Source organism: Polyodon spathula, chromosome 10 (assembly GCF_017654505.1).
Source record: "Polyodon spathula isolate WHYD16114869_AA chromosome 10, ASM1765450v1, whole genome shotgun sequence".
Classification (NCBI taxonomy): domain Eukaryota; kingdom Metazoa; phylum Chordata; class Actinopteri; order Acipenseriformes; family Polyodontidae; genus Polyodon; species Polyodon spathula.
In genome coordinates this window covers 37,910,201-37,929,671 of record NC_054543.1, presented here as the reverse complement: position 1 = coordinate 37,929,671, position 19,471 = coordinate 37,910,201, and the positions used below count along the sequence as shown (strand labels likewise).

At 35.9% G+C, this 19,471-nt stretch overlaps 1 protein-coding gene across 1 annotated transcript in view; it reads right to left on the bottom strand.

Annotated features, from left to right (window-relative positions):
* The window catches only part of LOC121322260 (growth factor receptor-bound protein 14-like), a 44,086-nt gene extending 25,010 nt beyond the window's left edge, over window positions 1-19,076 (bottom strand). Inside the window, exons 1-2 of the mRNA XM_041261955.1 lie at window positions 18,991-19,076; window positions 3,765-3,894 (exon numbers count right to left, since the gene is read on the bottom strand). Of these exons, the coding sequence (XP_041117889.1) occupies window positions 3,765-3,872 (108 nt within the window). The 5' untranslated portion in view covers window positions 3,873-3,894; window positions 18,991-19,076. The remainder of the gene's footprint in view (window positions 1-3,764; window positions 3,895-18,990) is intronic.
* Between the last annotated feature and the right edge of the window lie 395 nt (window positions 19,077-19,471).

Here is a 19,471-nt window from a genome sequence, read left to right as displayed (position 1 = left end):
CTTTTACAAAGACACAATCACGCAACTGGAGAGGTTAGTTATACCTACCTGATTGTGAGAAGCAAAAGAGAATGTGATCTCCGCAGAGTGACTACATAATCCCTCGGTAGATGGGACCGAGGACGTCACTCACCGGAGGGGCCTATCGGCAGCTCTGACATAAAATGCTCAGTAAATACCAAGTATTGGTTGCTGGTCGTCTTCGAATAGAAAGGGAACTGAAATTTAACTTTAATACTTTAAAACGTGGAAATGGAGTTGTAAAGTGAAGGGGAAAAAAAAATTATTTATTCATTGCATGTAACAGAAAGTCGCTATATAAAAATAAACACCTACCTACTGTTTTAAATAGACTGAAAAACCCAAACTATCACATAGTAGACCCATATTTAAAAAGCAGAAAGTATTTACTGAAACCATCTTCTGCTCAACTAAGTAATAGAACTAATGCAATTCCTTGTCTAAATGTATTTTTTGTTTTATCCTTAAGTTCTACAAGAATGCAACCATATGTGTCATCTAAACATTTGATATGCCAGCAGTACAGTTAACAAGGTTATGTTTCATCGGTGCAAATTAAGTGGTATGAATTCATCTTCTTATGTCTTCAGCTGTTGACCGACATTTCGATAACGAACAAATCATACACCTATAAAAAGACAGTGACAAGTGCCACAATATCGTTGAATCCTGCATTAAAAATATTCATTCAACGTGTTATACTAACTGGTTTGTTCATAAATATGTATGCTCACACCTGGCCTTTTCACTGCATTTTAAACTGATGAACAGAATAATGGATATCAACCAACAAGGTTTAAAAGAAATATATATGCTGAGTTTGTTTTATTAAACAGTGGCATTTGTTAGCCATTTGTGTTTATATGTAACATTTTATGTTAAAGCACACGTCTATAGCTAGCAATTGGCTCTTTTTTTTTTTTTTTTTGTAGTCAGAATTGATAAAGTAATAATTATATCTACCTAATATGTGTTCATTTTTAGCGTGGGTGAAACCAGGGTTAGCATTATAACAAAATAACCTCCATGACAGATTAACATAGCATTTTATAGACACTGAATGAACTTAATATCCTGTCAGGTCACTGCCCGTTATCTTATAAAACCGTAATGTTTTTAATAGTTATTTAAATTTTATTTTTGGTCTATAAAATAAACTTCACACCTTTAAATTGTATCCACGTTGTTCTGTACTGTAGGTATGTGTACTCCACTGTACAATACGATTTGCATTGTGGGCCTTGCGCGTATATACATGTGGGAGATACAAACCTCAGTCATCTATCGTGAAGCTCTATTAGCAATGGTTTCCCACTTTATAAAAGATACTAATAATAATTCTCTGAAACCCTCCCTGTACTTTCCAGACCCTGGGTGCTCACCTACAACAGGACCTGGCCAAGCTACATTGATAACCTTGGATTAGATTCAACAGGGGTGTCCAATCCTGGTCCTGGAGGGCCGGTGTCCTGCCTGGTTTTTGTTCCAACTGTGTCCTACGTTACTTAATTGGACCAATTGTTGTTCTAATTAAGTAATTTAGGGCACAGTTGGAACAAAAAACAGGAGGGGCACCGGCCCTCCAGGACCAGGATCTCCACCCCTTGACTAGAACATATATCCCTGTTATTATTATTAGTTTTTTTTATTTTTTCACGGATTACTTATCCTACAATATGTTCTGTGTGCTTTGCTGTTGTGTTTCTGTGTAGATGAATTATACCATGACCTATTCCAAAAAAAGATTTGCATATTTCAGGCAGAAACAGTATAAAAGTAGACATCTTTATTTTTTAATCCCTGGCATTGTGGTTCCTACACATACAAATTACACATTTTCATAAAGTAATATCATTACTGTGGTTTTATGCCTTTACATGCAAGTGCAAACTAAAATTTAACTTAAACTGTAGAGAAGGGGCATTGTACATTTACAGTTCTCATTACAGAAAATACTAGGATCACAACAAAACTAAATTTTGATCACTGTACTTAACATTTACCTTGCAAGTTGAGCCAGTGTTTGGAAAGCATAAAAGCAAGGCTGAATCTGTATCCCAACTCTGACTCGCTTGCCCAATCTGAAGCACACTTTAAATTGTTGATCCTGTTTTCTTATGTTAATCCCTGCTGTCCCACACATCATCTTCTATTTTATAAATCGGTACAAGACAAAGCACCTTGTGATAATTATTTATAATATTTATCAACTCTAATTTATGGCGGACAACCACGTGAATTTTTGCCTTCATATTCTTGTGCATCAATGGTCATTCTAATATTCAGATAGTTTCTCCAAACTGAAGAATATAATAATTACTCCATGCAGCTGTTTTCACATCTCACTGCTAAAGTCTTCTCTCGATCAACCGATGAGTACTGACACAAAGCGAAATGGGCAGAGATTTGTGGCGCATGCCAAAATGAAATCTAATCAGAATGAAAGCTCGGCCAATCAACATGCAGTGATTATACCGACTTTAATGGTAGCCAATAGCAGCGAAGAGACAGAGAAGCAGTATTAGGAAACAGAGTGCAAGCAGCACAAACTGTGCTGAATGAAAGCACATTTGAGAAATGTTGCGCTAGTGTGAATGAACAGATTGCAAGTGATCTGGATGAAAAGCAGATGAATTAAGTCCCGGTACCCAATGTAGGCATTAAAATAAGACCCGGTACAGAGTATCAGTGAATACCGGCAGAATTACACCCTGGCATAGTCCCACCATCATCTATTATATTCACTGGATAGACGGGACTCCCTGACCTAAACATATCTAACCCCCCAAAGCAGTAGGTGATAGGACTTTAGTTCCCTGACCGGCTCTGAAATTGGTGTTATGACAAATCCAAACAACCTAACTAATATTCACAAAGTATCAAACATTTAGGATGGAAGTAAACTGAACTACATATTGACCGAGATGAGGATATTTTAGTAGAGGAATTTCAATGAGTTGAAAATGAGTTTGAGTTGAGAACCAAACTCATTTGGGGAGATAACTAACAATGAGCACAATTCAAATTCTGCCAAGAGAGGTTAATCTAACACAAACTGCAGGAAGCTACTGTACTAATTCATGCTGTCAGCAGACTTTAAACAAAGACTTGTATATATCTGAAAAAGGACAAGTCGATGACTCATTCACCAGAAACTAAATAGCTTCTACTGGAGGAGGAGAAAGCTATACTGCTTTATCAGTGTGTGGAAACCAATCACGTATTCTTTAAATACAATGTGACAAACATCACTGTAAACACTATAATTATTTATTACTTGGACTATATAGTATGACATATGAAAATATATTTGCTCAAACAACATGTGTAAATATGGATGTCTCTTGCTGTATCTATTAAATTATTGTGTATGTATATATATATATATATATATATATATATGCAATTGACGTACTTAATGTTACTCTACATGTGTACATTAACTGAATATATGACTGATCTCTTTTAACAACAACAAACAAAGAGCTTCTGTCCTTTTGTGTGTTTTCTTGACCTAAATCAATACTGCGTGGCAATATGACAAACATGCTTAACATTACCAAAAGCTATCAAAGTACAATTGCAATAAAGAATATTATGCAGCACTGGGCATGGTGTATACTGTTATGCAGGATATTTACCAATATGTGTTACTTTCAAATAAGCTTGTAAATAGGATTATTTTGTATTAATGTCTGCCAAAATTAAACAGTTTGTCTGTATAAAACTTTAATATTACAAACCTGAGTTGTACTCTTCTTGGTCCAAGGTAATAAGCATTCGGAGACTATTGATGAAACTGTGGAGGTGGACAGCTCTGGAAAAGGATTTGGAATTGAGGCTTCCAGCATTTTCTCACCCTCTTCATGTTTCCTGAATGAAAAACATGATCCAGATATTACTGTGCAATAAATTACTGTGCATAACTGGTATCACTAATACAGTTATCTAAAATATAAAACATTCAAATAGAATTACTGTATACTGTACTTGCTTAAATGCTAAAAGAAAAAAAAAAACATTAATTGGCCACAGATTATGCAACAAGATAAAATCCTTTAACCATTAAATCTCCAACAATTTTATCTTGGCAGCACACCTCATTTAAAGGGTAATTACTAAGGTAAAACATTGAATAATATTTATTAAAATGTTTGTTAGACATTTGTTGTAAGACGTTATTCCACAAGCTTTACATGTAGGTCATAGTGAGCTATGAAAGGTAATTACTCCTTGATGTTTAAATGAAATTAATTGAAATATCATTACCACAGGCATATTAAATAGGTTGTAAGGTAACCCAACCCGTGGGTGTATGTTACAGGTACAGATGACGGATAACTATAAAAAGCACTCGATGCTAGTATATAAGAAAAGAATATCATTATTTGACAAAACATTCCAACTAGAAGCCTGTCTCAATGCCTTTAAAGGTTTTAGTGTAACTAAAACTAAGAGTAACACCTCAAAAATACAACACTCAGAAAAAAAAAAAAAAAAAAAAACATTACTTTGTTTATTTCAAAGTTTTAAATGGACAGTCCTGGGGTTACAAACCCTACCCAATCAAAACAGATTTTCACCTGCTTCAATTTGAATAAAAAACATATCAGCATGCCAGCTGTTTTCTCTGGCATAACCTCTAAAAATGTACCACAGGTCTGTCCACCCCAGATTTTCTAAAATGTACTTAAAACAGAATTTAACCTATTTGAAGAAAATGTAACTCACAACTCCATGGTTTAACACATATTGTAAAATGTATGAAAATAAAAAAAGCACGACTAGGTACTGAGGTACACATTTAAAAAACAAACTCCACTGAGTTTGTTTATGCTTGTATAATGCATACAGGCAGACACATCGATATAGGATAGATAGATAGATAAATAAGTGCATGATCAGTGTCCTCACTGAGTCAGCAAGCGGCTCAGTACAGTTAGCAAAGAGAGATCTGAAATCATTTCTCCATCTTCCCAAATACCACCCTCCCCCTCTGCTTGCAAAAGAACAAAAGGGTCAACACCCACCATCACATAAGGATGATACCAACACAGCAACCACAACAGCAATTATCTGAAGCATATCTGTGCGTTTTTTTTTTTTTTTTTTTTTTTTTTTGAATTTGCGAATTATGAAGTGTGGCAGAGCAAAGCTCTGCCCTTTAAATTGGCAGGGATGGGGTTAACTTCCCCTACCTGCCTGGGTTTATTATGTTCAGGTGGCTGGGGTTAATTAGTTGATTAGGTTGATTAACGATCAATCAGCGCCCAGCCACCTGATATAAAAGGAGGCCTCTGCTTCTCATTTGGAGAGGGAGCAGGTTGGTGTTTGTTTTGTGGTTTTTGAATTTTCTAAATCCAGTGAAGGCATTGCCCAGCCTGGAAACTTTATTTTTGTGAGTTTTGTTTTTGCTTTATTTGTGTTTGAGTATCTGTTATTTTGCCCTTGTGCACTTTATTTTTGTTTATTTATAATAAAATAGTTATTTTTTTGAACTGCAGTCTGTCTCTGGGCCTCTAGGTGGCGCTATCCCACTTCTGACACCAAATGTGGCAGGCTGGCGAGTGGATAGAGGCCCAGAGACAGACTGCAGTTCAAAAAAATAACTATTTTATTATAAATAAACACAAAATGAAAGTGCACAAGGGCAAAATAACAGATACTCAAACACAAATAAAGCAAAAACAAAACTCACAAAAATAAAGTTTCCAGGCTGGGCAATGCCTTCACTGGATTTAGAAAATTCAAAAACCACAAAACAAACACCAACCTGCTTCCTCAGCTCCCTCTCCAAATGAGAAGCAGAGGCCTCCTTTTATATCAGGTGGCTGGGCGCTGATTGATCGTTAATCAACCTAATCAACTAATCAACCCCAGCCACCTGAACATAATAAACCCAGGCAGGTAGGGGAAGTTAACCCCATCCCTGCCAATTTAAAGGGCAGAGCTTTGTTCTGCCACATGAAGATTAACAGGATTGTATACGTAGATCATATTTATCATGCTTGACAAGCATCAGCCTTTTCATAGATAATGTATCAACCATGGTCTCCAGCATTTCAGGACACACTGCTTGCAGTATACCGTATTTGCTTGACTATAAAATTTAAACCCAAAACACAATCCTTAAGTTGGGGGGGGTCCGACCAATACACGCTCAAACATGAACCAATCTATAATTTATAGTAAGAGCCTATATTTACCGATTGCGATGACTGTCGGCAGTATGAATGCTATGGAGGAGCAAACAACATTACCTTTTCTATTGCGTGACCCTACAGCAGAGTGCTTCTGTGGGAAACAGCAGCACCCCCATTGTTGTGGGCAAATCCTTGTTGCCAGAGCAAATGCTTCTTTTTTTGTGATCAAATTTTTATAGATTTTTACACAGTACAGAAAAAAAAAACACATCATCACACATATTATTGGTACGTCCTCCCCCAATGGTCCGAAATGTTTCCCAGATGGAGTTGTAGACGGCGAAGTCGTGTCTTTGTGCTCTGACATTACAACAGCGAGGATATTACAAAAGTCATTAAATAAAAGTAAATATAGCCTTAATTAAGCAAAAAGAAGGGTTTGGGCTAGGAGTGCTAGTGTTCATCGACCATTGCGTTTGTAGGTCATGTGACCCCCCTAGAGGGAACGCTTCTAATTTTTCTCAAATCAAAATGCAAACATGTAAAGATTTGGCAAAAATGATTCTCTCTCTCTCTCTCTCTCTCTCTCTCTCTCTCTCTCTCTCTCTCTCTCTCTCTCTCTCTCTCTCTCTCTCTCTCTCTCTCTCTCTCTCTCTCTCTCTCTCTCTCTCTCTCTCTCTCTCTCTCTCGTTTGTTTACATCCAGGAGCTGTCACGTAAAACACAGACGGAGTTTAATTGAATTACAGAAGATCACATCACCCTCCACATTCCATTGAAATACAGACTTCCATGTGGGCTAGGAAGGAAGTGGGGGTGGTGCTTGTATACTATTGAATGCTAGTGGCAGGATGGCTTGAGTGATGATGTCAGACCCAGAAGACCGTGGACACAGACAACAGACTGGGGTAATGAAACCGCTGATGCGCAAGTTTAAATTTACAAATAAAAGATTTAAACATAAAACAAAACACTCAAAATTAACAGCACATGGGCTAAAATTGACAAACACGGAACACAAATAGCAAAAACTATTATTCTGGTTGCAAAAATCAGCATACGTAGCAATTGTTATATCCTGTAGTACTTTTCACAGCTCACGCTTCGTTCCGCTTGTACACACTCCTCCCGAGCAGCCAAAGCTGCAGGTCTTTTATACTATGGACAAGGGATCAACTGGCTCTTAATTATCTTGTTAACCCCGCGGCCATAGTTTGCATGAGTTTAATAAATCTGCGTGACTGTCAGCTAATTAAATAATTACTAGTCGACAGTCACGCAGTCTCACAAGTAAAGTACACACATACAAGGTGTCTGGCGGTTCTAGGTGTCAGGTATATATATATATATATATATATATATATATATATATATATATATATATATATATATATATATATATATATATATATATATAACAAAAATAAACATCTGAACTGTATACCCGAATCTCGCCCTCATAAGATAATTTGTGGGGGTCGACTTTTAACCAAGGTTGAATTTTACTTGAGCAAATACGGTATTTTATAAAATTAATAAATACAAAAAAGTTGTGTATTGTTAGACTGCAGGAAAAAAAAAAAAACACAACTATGTAAGGAGGAGAAGGCAGTGGCTGTGACAGTCTTGTTAACAACCAGGCTGGGTATGCCACAGGTAGCTGAGCTGCTCTACAGAGAAAGAGCAGAGCTCCACGGAATATATTACAGGAAAGAAACAGAAGGCAATATCAAATTACAAAATGAAATGTGCACAGCTATAGCTGACTTAGTGATAAACATAAAAATAAACATAAAAATCAATCAACCTTTGATCTATATGGTTTACAGGTGCATAGAACTACAGATTGCCACATTACTGAGATCATAGTAGATATAATGCTGTAACTTATAAAGACAATTATTGATTAAAAAATCTAGACTAGCCCAATCAATTCACAACATAAAATACATAAAAACACTCCCTCCGATAGATATTCTTCCCCAGTATCTGATGAAGGATATTTCAAATACACACAGAGAAACCCTATTAAAAAAGTGTTTAACAGTAATTAAGCTGACCATACTTATTTCTTTTGAAAAGAGCTGCCCTTTCTTGTAGTTTTGGTGGTAATAGGGGTGCATGCAGAGGTTGGTATGCAACGTGCTACAATAAGATCTGGCAAGCCTCCAGACTGTAAACTAGCTGTTTCTTTGTCATGGACTTTGCACTAATTGTTCTTTATACTCAGAATTATATTGAAACTTTTAAGATAAGTACTTCAAATGCTAAAAGTTTCTTAACGATAATGAGCACACGTTAATGCCACGTTTACTGGCCCACAGTTTAAGTAATCTTTATTTGGAAATGGTTTGGCACTGTAAAAAGCCAACTGCTATCAGATGTCGTCAATTCTTATTGCTCACTGACTTTTGCAAATAACTCCTTCAGTATGCAATTATCCGGACTGCCATAATTGCGTGCTTTTGTGAACACAGGGGATGTTATATTTGATTGAAAAAAAATATATACTAGATCGAATATAAAACATCAAACTGTAAATAAGAAAGTTAAAATAAGTTAAAACAATTAGCAGCTATTAAAAAACTGGGGGAAAAAAGCAAATACAGCATTTATAGGTGAACTGTGTTTGTACCCATCCTATAGGTCAAGGGATCCAGTGATCTCTGCAGCTAATAAAAAGCAACCTGGCTGGACCTAAGAAAAATGCTGTGGAAAAACAGTAGCAAGTAAACCACTTTTCAAAAATATATCTGAATAAAAGACCCTACTGATTTTTAATGTGTGTGTGAAAAACAAGTTATAGTTCCCTCAATATTTAAATGTCTACCTCTGACTCTGATTGTTTAATTAACACACAACTGTTAATTGTGCAATGAAATCAATCAGCACAAGAAATAACTGACAGACCTTTGGAATTAAGAATATACATGTATTCATTGTCACCAACAGAGCTATCTATTTTAATAGTTGTTTTCTTTCAAACTGTAAAAACTATATAACTGAATAATATGCTTCTCAGAATCTTTGTTAAAAAAATAAATAAATAAATTGAGATACATGTGAAATATTACAATTACCTGCCAATGTAATGTTCCATTAAATTCCAATAAATTGCAGTGGTGTACACAGTAATATGTATTTTACTGTACGACAATTTACAAAATACATTGCCTTATAAGTACTTTTTTGAAAGACCTCCAATCACCTGGTGTACACCAATGTACACACCAACTCATTTTCAGTATTTTTAAAAGGTGTAGACTCTCTTCAACATTGAATAGGTTACTTAACCCTACACCACAAGCTGTATAATGTTATTTTTACTGCATTTCCGCTCTGTAAATCTACTTCAAAAAACTTCTATCTAAATGCTGTGTATTAACTCTTACAGTTTGCATGCAGTTTCTTGGCTGAAGATCAAGGTCCCTTGGGCCTTGCTTTACATAGTTTCTTTAAGAAGCTACACCTTCAAAAGTTCCAAAGTTTTCAGTTAAAAAAAAAAAAGGTGGCGACCTAGCAGCTTGCAACCATAAGATAGCGTCTGACCTTCTTGGGAACTAGAGAAATAGGGAAGAAAGCCATTCTCAGTCCACTCGAACAAACTGCTTTTGTCAGGCTCTTCGCGTTTGTTAAAGTTTTTGTTAAAATGTTTGGTAAATGGAAATCAGTCTGACCCACATTACCTGTTGATGTCTGTTCCAGCAATGCAGAATGCACTGAACTGGGGATACTTCTTGATAAACCAGTTGTAGATGGGTCTCATATTACCCATTCAGTTTGACATAATTACTGTACTGTATGTGAAGACACCAATAGCAATTAGTTAAACTTTTCTCTTAGGAGAATGTTAGCATGGACAAAGAAAATTATGTGAGAATGTGGCGAGAAGAAAATAACTAAACATTGGCTGCCTGCAAACCACTTTATTTAAAAAGGAAAAGCTTTGTGAGCATTACTGTAATTTAATGCATATATGTACTTTAAATCAATATCTTGGGCATCCCTTTAACTTACACAGGATCTGTGTGGTGTAACCGCTGAGTAGCAAAATTCGACCTCCAGGAAAATACTGCTAAAGCAGCATGACTTAGCTAAAAATAGAGTGGCTTAAAACACATTCTTCTGGTATCAGTCAAAGTGAATACTTTCTAATTACATTCATATAAGCAGAGAGACAAATCTAATTTTGCAACAGCAGTGTCAGTACGAACTCATCCTACACTTCAGCAAAATATCACCAGTAAAGTTAGATAATGACTAGAAAATCAATGTCCAAAACAAAATGCTAAATAATAATATATATATATATATATATATATATATATATATATATATATATATATTATACACACACACACACACATACACACACACACACACACACACACACACAGTAGTACACTGTGGTATTGTGTGTATTTATGACTTGCATAATGCAATGCAAGTATTTTATAATGTTACTTTCTGCACTTATTTGGAGATTATCACTATTTATGTTCAGTTTAACCTTCTCTCCCCCAATTCAAAAAGGATATTACCAAGATATTACCAAAAAACATTGCTTATTCAAAATGACAACCTATTTCAGTTACAAAAAAGGATGTCAAAAGAAACTAAATATTAATGAAACAAAACCAGGCTTCATATAATGTCCCCCAAAGTCGCAAACTGTGCTACCCTGAATTCTCAAAATAAAACACGCTTCCTGCACTCAAGTCACGTGTGCAAGTCCCTCAGTTAGAAGGCAAAGTTTCAATCACAGTTGGTTTTGCAGTTGTTCAGCCAGGCTGGTTATCACAAGCCTAACTTAATTATTGAAGCAGCTGGTAAATCCATAAGGTATGGGGATGAAATATTAAACTGCAACGGAAGGCAAGGTCTGTTTTATCTGTTTTGTTTTCACAGCAATAGCATTAGAAAATATGTTATGAGAGAATAAAATAGAATAAAAGTAGGAATTTAAGGACAAGCATGGAAAACATTAGAAGTTAAAGAAGCTGAACATTTTCATGCCTTGGTAACAGGTTTTGCCTAAAATGTATTCATACTGTACCACTATAGCTTTAGACGTTTTTGTGGTTAAATCTGGAAACTGCAAGTTTTCTTTTGGGCAAAATTGCATTCTAGTTGCACAAAGGTGATTCCATTATTAAAATTAATATGATACATGCTTTACTTTCTTCGGAATAGACAGATAAATGGTAACAAGGATGTTTTTAGGAAGCACACAGCCTATTGGCTGAGCTGCTGTACAGGGCAGTGGATTGATCTGCTTGGGTGTGTGGTAAATGGGTACATCCTTGGATTTGCTCATGACCACATGCAGTCCCTGGACAGCAAGCTGTTAACCATTGATCCAGAAGTTAAGGTTTTGAAATACTGAAGGACTATCATTGAGATTTTCAATTCAAATGTCAGCATGTACCGAGGCATTAAAGTGTGAAACTTCAAAACTGAAACCATGTGAAGAACTGAAACCAAAAAAACATGTGAAGCCCTGCACACAAATTATACAGATGATGTGCACACATGTGGTCAGGTTATTTCAGTTTGAGTGCCTTTCAAGTTATACTTTTCTGCTGACATAAAATAAACTGTGGATGGAGCAACATTGACACCCAGTGGTGAACTATTTTTACTGGGAGTTATGGTACCATGGGCTACATTTACAAATGTTCTGTATGTGGCAGCAGGCAAATAATATAGATAGATACATTAAAAAAAAAAAAAAAAACTATACTGCCTTTTTACACCTTATTTCACAGTCTGAAATCTACTGTTACTTTGAGCTGCTTGTGGAGTACTACCTCTATACAAACACTGACTGTTGAGGCTTATGGAAGAAAACTGTTACTCCAAGGTCTCTATGCCCTGAAGACATACAGTCATCTCCGCGTACAAGAACACCCCCCCTAAGAGAACACCTTTGTGGTGAAAAATATGTTTCCCCATCGTAAATGCTCTGGCTCAAGAAACAGGAACTTCACTTAAAATAACACTTTTTTGGTACCGCTAGCGATTCATTCACAACTGATCTAGTATGGTTTTGTAACCTGATAACTCATCATCAAACTTAAATTCAAATGGCGAAATGCACCGCTGTTTCTTGTGGTACAAAAAGGTGAAAATTTTTCGAGCTCCTGAAAAAATCCTCAATTAGAGCAATTTGGGGTTTTCCGTTCTGGCGAGTTGCTGTTAAATAATTTTATCTTGAATATTGCTCCTGTGCAAGCATTCATAATTAATCTAGAGCGGCTTCTGCATTTAACGTGTAGGGGTGCTGCGTTCATTTAGTTTGACAGTTTGTCTGTTACTTTACTATTACAGTTTATTAACACACACTTGCATATTGCTTCTCTCATTCAGTTAATTTCATATGTTGATGCACTTGCGTCATGACAAGTAATATATATATTTGTTGCATATTGTGTCCAGTGGTCAAGTTCGCCTTAGCAAGCTCTTCATTTGCTTCCTGAACGGTGTCCTCTTAGTCGGACATTACTGTATAATAATTTCTAATATTGCCTACAAGTCAACCATTGTCAGTGTATGTAAATATTTATTTTAGTCTTAGTGTGTGTATATATATATATATATATATATATATATATATATATATATATATATATATATATATATATATATATATATATATATATATATATATATATATATATTAGTACCAGTCAAGTTTGACAACCAGTTGTTCATGATTATCTATGCTTTTAACTGTATAAACTTGTCTATAAACACTTAATATTTCATTATATGATGTGTACTTATATAAGCTGATAATCATAAGTGAATTGCATTCCAAAATGTAATTTTTAAATGAAAATGTAAATCTTGTTGTGACAGGATAGCCAAAGTGAGGAGACGCAGAGACGGAAAGTACAGCAAATATAATACTTTTAATTAATAATTGCCAAATAAAAAGGCACGATGGCCAAATAAACAGAACAAACACAAAACACTGTTAACAATAAATTCTAAACACAAAATACACTCTCTCACATAGGATCGCTCTCTCTCGCACGCACGCACGCACGCACGCACGCACGCACCTTCTCACTCTTACAAACACTCACCAACTAACACTCCCAACCACTCCCTTTTATACAGGTGCTGCACCTAATTGGGCAATTCACAGCTCATCAGCTGCAGCACCTTTCACACAAACTCATTCTCTCACATTCACTCTAAAACACTGCAAACCACAAAGACAGGCTGCACCCTGTCACACTTGTCAATTTCAATGAAATGGTCACCCAAAGCAAGGGGATTTCAGTCTGAAGTCCAAGTCAGTTACAAGTCTGAAATGAGGAGTCAGAACACAGGCCTAAGTATAAAAGTGTCTTTGTTAGATGCTCTCTGAGTTAACTAGAGACAATTCTAAATTTTCTTGAACATTGCTTTGATACTCCTTATGTTTTGTTTTGTATATTGTAACATGTGTTTTCATTTTCAAGTATTTACAGAAACATATATGATGTAAAACATTGTCAATTATGGAAAAAAAAAAACTAGTTACTAGCAAGTGTACTCAAAGTTTTGACTGGTACTGTGTGTATGTGTATCTCACACACACACCGAGCATCAAAAGAAACTTATCACTATTATAATTTTCGAAAACAATAAGGTATATAAAAAAAATATATAAATACTGACGAAATGTTTTTGGTTTCTTTTTATTCACTTGATCATTCATCCTTGACCATGACATGCTTGAGTGAATATGATCGAAGCATATGCACTTAACCACCTAATTAGTGAGACACCGAATATGGAATGATTTCAGCTGTTCAATTTCAAACTTGAATAAAAGCAATAAAGAAAGTCACAGGAAAAAAAAAAAAATGCCACGTCTGTCAAGAGAGCAGAGCCTTTGTGCAATCGACATGTTGGAGGCTGGACTAGGGCAGCAGACTGTGGCTTGCCGTCTTGGTTGAGCACAGCCAGCAATGACAGGCCACAAACTGTGAGACAAGAGTCACAATACCTGCTCAAGATCAACAGACCACTTTGCAGCATCGTCGTGATGTCAACAGCCCGATCTCGAATCACCCATGACATACAGGCAGCCATTTTCAAAGAAGCGTCATTACCTTCCTGAGGAATTCAAAGACAAGCTTTTACAACCAGCTTGGACAGATCGGAAATGCTGATCAGACACCCGTATTTTTCGACATACCAAGCAATACCACAGTTCACAAACTGGGAGAAAAACAGGTGCGAGTAATCATGACTGGAAATGAGAAACAGCACATAACTGAAATGCTTTGTGATAGCCGACGTCGGCAAACTCCCTCCATATGCGCAACTGAGGTATCTTTGTAAATGCATATTTATTAGATTTTTTTCCCTCAAATTGAGGGTGGGAAATTTGGGCTGCATCTTAAATTCGAGGGCATCTTCAATTTAAAGGAATACAGTTTATAAAAACAAGGGCTTCTTGAGATGTTTTTTTTTCTAATTACAAATACAGTCCAACTATTTTAAAGTTTAAATGTTTGTGAAATTAAACAAAATCTATATACACCCCTAAATGTTTTTATTTCTGTATTACAATTATCAAAAAAAAGTTGTGGATCAGGATAGTCATAATTACTGTAGGCGCTACTGTGTGCTTGATTGAACTGCTAAGACACCATATGCTGATAACATAACAATAGACAGCCCCTTGTGACACTTCCTGGATTTATGTGACTTGGCAGTTATGCTACGATTCATCAACAAACAGAGTTAAAGCAGAGATAAATCTGACATGCAATCCAACAGCCCAATGCTTCAGCCTACAACAAAGTGTCTGCCACAGACAAGCACAGCTAGCATATTTCCAGTTAACATTCATATACAACAGCATAAAGCCACAAAACCCTTTCTATGATGCAATAACTTTGTGAAAATGTTGTGAATGCATATAATAGGTTTGTTATGATACGAATGAGAGTTCTCACTTGAAGCTATTTTGGTGACTGTTTCGCGTTTCACATTTTCAATACAGTAAGTTTTTAATATACCACTCGACACTAAACTATTAACAATACCTTCAAGTATCAACCATCATCATGTGGTACTGAAAGTTGAACAAATGATTTGAATTAATTGTGTTACCTCTCATATCTTATTTCAAGCACTACATAAATAAAATGCAAACAACTGTTAGAAGTGGTATGTTCTTTTTTTCCCTGCACCACCTAACACAATTACTTTACATATCTCAAACTCCTACAGAGCCCCTCATGCCAATGATAAGCCAATATTACTGTATTTTCAAAGGTCCCGAGGCGACACCCACTTTCCGAGAGAGTAGGGAGCACAAAGAATAAGCAGAAAGTGATCTCTTTCTTGACCACAATATTAGAAAGTAAAATGTAATTTCCAATGAAAAATGTTAACTAGAAATTTAGATCCCTGTGGCATGGTACTGTCTTTTCAATCCTAGTTTGTTAAAAACCTTTTTTCCACAACATGCATGTCGCTATTAATTAATACATAATTTACACTTCCTTGCAAATAACTATGCTCATTATTGCATACTTTGACATAAGTAATTGACATTGACCTGTAAAATAAATGCTGCAAGTGTTGTTCTCTCAAAGAAAGCCTAATCTGACTTAGTAACTAATTACATTTGATAGCAAATCTTCTACTTCAAATGACTCAACTGGTTACATATCTAAATACTGTCACTATTTAAATTACATTACAAAAAATTTTTAAAAAAAATAAAAACTGTTGTACCAGTAAGATTTAGCTCCCCACAATACCTCATGTTTTAGTTCCTGGTTAAATAAAGTTCTATATTGTACAAAGAATTTCAGACCAAAGTATTTTATAATAACTTTGGAGTTATTATAAAATGGAGTTTGCACCCAATATTTTAATTAATAATCTAACATTGGCAATGCCACTCCCTGTCTTTCTTACCCATTTCTTCCATCATACTATACCTTACTGCCATCATTTGCTGCCTTCCAGACATCTCTTAGCATCCTTTCTCCGTGTATCCTGCAGTTATTAATCCTCTCTGTTTTCCTCAAGAATAAAATAAAAGAAACCTATATAAACAGAAGGCACTACACAGTATGCTTGGAGGTTTACCACAGCTTTCAGGTTAAGGATAGAATCCCAGTACTTTTTCCATTTTGTCAACAAGAGGCTTTGCCAAGATACACCTACTAATACATTTCTATTCACTCTAGCATTTGTTAAACTCATCTGCAGGTCGCCATGACATTTCTAGTGATTGGTTCATACAGCTATTTCATTTTGACAGGCCTCTGCAAATTCATATTCATACTTAGCTGTATCACTGTACCTTATTCATACACATTTTCAAACACTAAACTATAATCTGAGCAAAACTAAAGAAACTCGCTATTGATTTTCCGCGATTGCGGAACTGCACACAAGATCGCGGAATTAGGCATTGGGAATGCGACAGTCTCCTCTGCTCTTTTTTACTACACCCAGTCAACTTGCTTTTATGCTGAAACGAAGAAAAAATGCAACGTTTCAGCAAAAGACAGAGCTAAGTCATTTTCTGATCGTCTATGAGGATGCCGAGATATTATTCTCCATGAGTCATTACCATTAAAGATTATATTGCCAGTCGTAAACACGTAGAGAACAAGAAAGCAAAACAAGACAGCAACAAATTGGCAGAGTACTGCAGTCTTCTGTGCTGAAAAACTTTACTGAGCTCAAGGCGAGGCTTTCTCAAAGTAAATCAGCTAAACGAATTGCCTATTTAATTACTGTTTAGTTTATTTCTTTCTACTGCTTTTAATAAAGCTATAATTAGCCATGTTAAAGCATTTACATTAAAAGCAGCGCTATTTAAATTACAGTCAGGCGATATACAGCACTGAACCTGTGTACAGCAACGAGTCAGTCAACACCTTTTAGTTTTTTTTTTGTTTGTTTTGTTTTTTATCAAAGTGTTTCATATTTTATCCTGGTTATTTTAGCCAGTAAATGATAAACGTAATTTGTGGAGTACTGTAAATATGACAACACTCACGACATCCTGTACAAACCTCAGCTGAAGGGAAATGTTATATATTTCCCCATAAATCTCCCAGTACTTATTCTTGTGTTGTAGGAAATGTTTATTGGTGCAGTCAGCCTACTGCTCCAGCATTAAGGTATTGCAGAAGAGAACTGCCAACCAGACTTTGACCCCTTCCACAAGATTGCTGACATTTTTATAAAGCTATCGTTGTTCATTACTGAGCTATTGGGGCCTAACCCCAGCAAGCCCCAGTGTAATCCCAACTGTGACACCAACATTCCTCTGGCAATATGATAGTAATAGGACTGGCATTCAACCAGCCCTAAGAGAAATATCTAACTGTGGCTCATATTTCAACCAACTAGCTTTTATATTAACCTACTGCAAACATGCAAGTTATGTTACAGGCTATAATATTTGGTGGGCCTTCAATAAAAGGCCTTGAAAATAATGCAAGAGAACTCTCTCTCCTTAACATTCCTGGTAGTGTAACAGCTGTGCTATTCACAGCCATGGGAAGAACAGTCCCTTGGCTGTAACACAGTAAATATGGAGAGTGTTTCTATCATTGTTTTAATCACCCAGTATAACATGTGGGGTGTATTACAGGACACTGCCTCTTTGGAAGAACCATCTGCTTATCACTGCATTACTCACATTGCTCTACCAGCTTTTAGCCTGAAGGCTGGAGAGTAGTCATGTTTTTAAGCATTCAATTCATTATGAAAATCACTTGGTTCAAAACAGATCATTTGACCTAGATACAGAGGTACGGTAAATCCCAATGACCTACATCCATCGTATGCACATAAGTTTGATGCAGACAGATGGCTCCATATACCCCTTGATTATGCCACATTTGTTAAAGAATATTCTAACCAAGCTTCATCACAAAAATACTACCTGTTACGGGGGACACAAGAAAGGCTTTATTACGATTGCAGTCAGTAGGATTAGGTATGACTTGGGCAGCCAAGTCAGAAGTTATTTACACATACTGAAATGTATTCAATACTGCATGCACAATATAGTGCTTCTGCAGATTACCGTGATGTGCATTTGATTTGGGACACTGTTTAACTCAACTGTTGACTTTGAAAAAGGTTCTGTACCCTTCCCATTTGCCTTACCGGGGGTTTAACATGTCATTAAATACAATTAAAATGTCTTCTATTTTTACTTCATAAGTTTGATAACTTCCACTATTTGTAATGATTGTAAATCATTACAATGGCATCATATATTGTACTTTTAAACAGTTTAAATCAATCATGAAATTATACACCAAAAATACTTGAGTACTTTTTTTCAAATAATGAAACAATTAAACAGTTATGTTGCCTAAAACATTATGAAACACATGCACTTACTGCTGTATTAAGAAATATTGTACAATGCTCCAAACCTATGCCCTGAGGTTACCGATACTGTAGTGTGCATACATGCACCCAACGTTGGTTAAATACATTAAGTGAAATGTACCCAAACACAGATAACCTAAATGTTCAGCAATCCACCAGTTAACTCTCAATGGGCGTTGCAAATTCAATAATTAATGGAGCTGTCTATCGTGATTATACTTTCAGCACCAGCTGCATTAAATATATGGACTTTGTGCGCAACTAGAAAAAGTTTTTTAAAAAAAGTGTAAAATTTCACACTATACAGACTACAGAAAATACGTCTCCAAGGGTCCTTGCTGTAAAACAGAGTTTGCAACTTAAAAATCAGGCACGTAAAACAAACAATACAGAACAATGTAAGTACAGGTATATAATGTGTGGTACAAAATAAATATCGTGCTCACCTCCCACGTTTTTTTTTTTTTTTTCAGTTTTCACTTTTGGATTTGCAGAATAAAATTTTCTTCTCTCTGCTCGGTTCGAGTGTCTGACTCACTTGCGGGTCCTATTAAACAGGTGTCAGCTTCGAGACACGTCTGTATTACGTCATTGCAACCTCAGCTGTTTGGATGTAGAAAATTATCAGTTCAGCCCTCACCTGTTGAAGCTGCGAAATATTAACGGGGCCACGCTGTACATAACCAAGGCTTAAAAATATATTTTTATTATCGTTTAGTTTTCTAGACGTGTTCACGTTTCTCTCATTAATGCTGCTTTCCAGACTGACAACCTGCATATACCCCATGATTCTGATACATTCAATAACTTGTGCTGAAGCCTGTGCTGTACAAGGTTCATCACAATTGTACAAATGGTTTCATTAGACGTATGTTTAGATATAAGAGTGACTTATTTACAGACAACCCCCAAACATCCAGATATTCT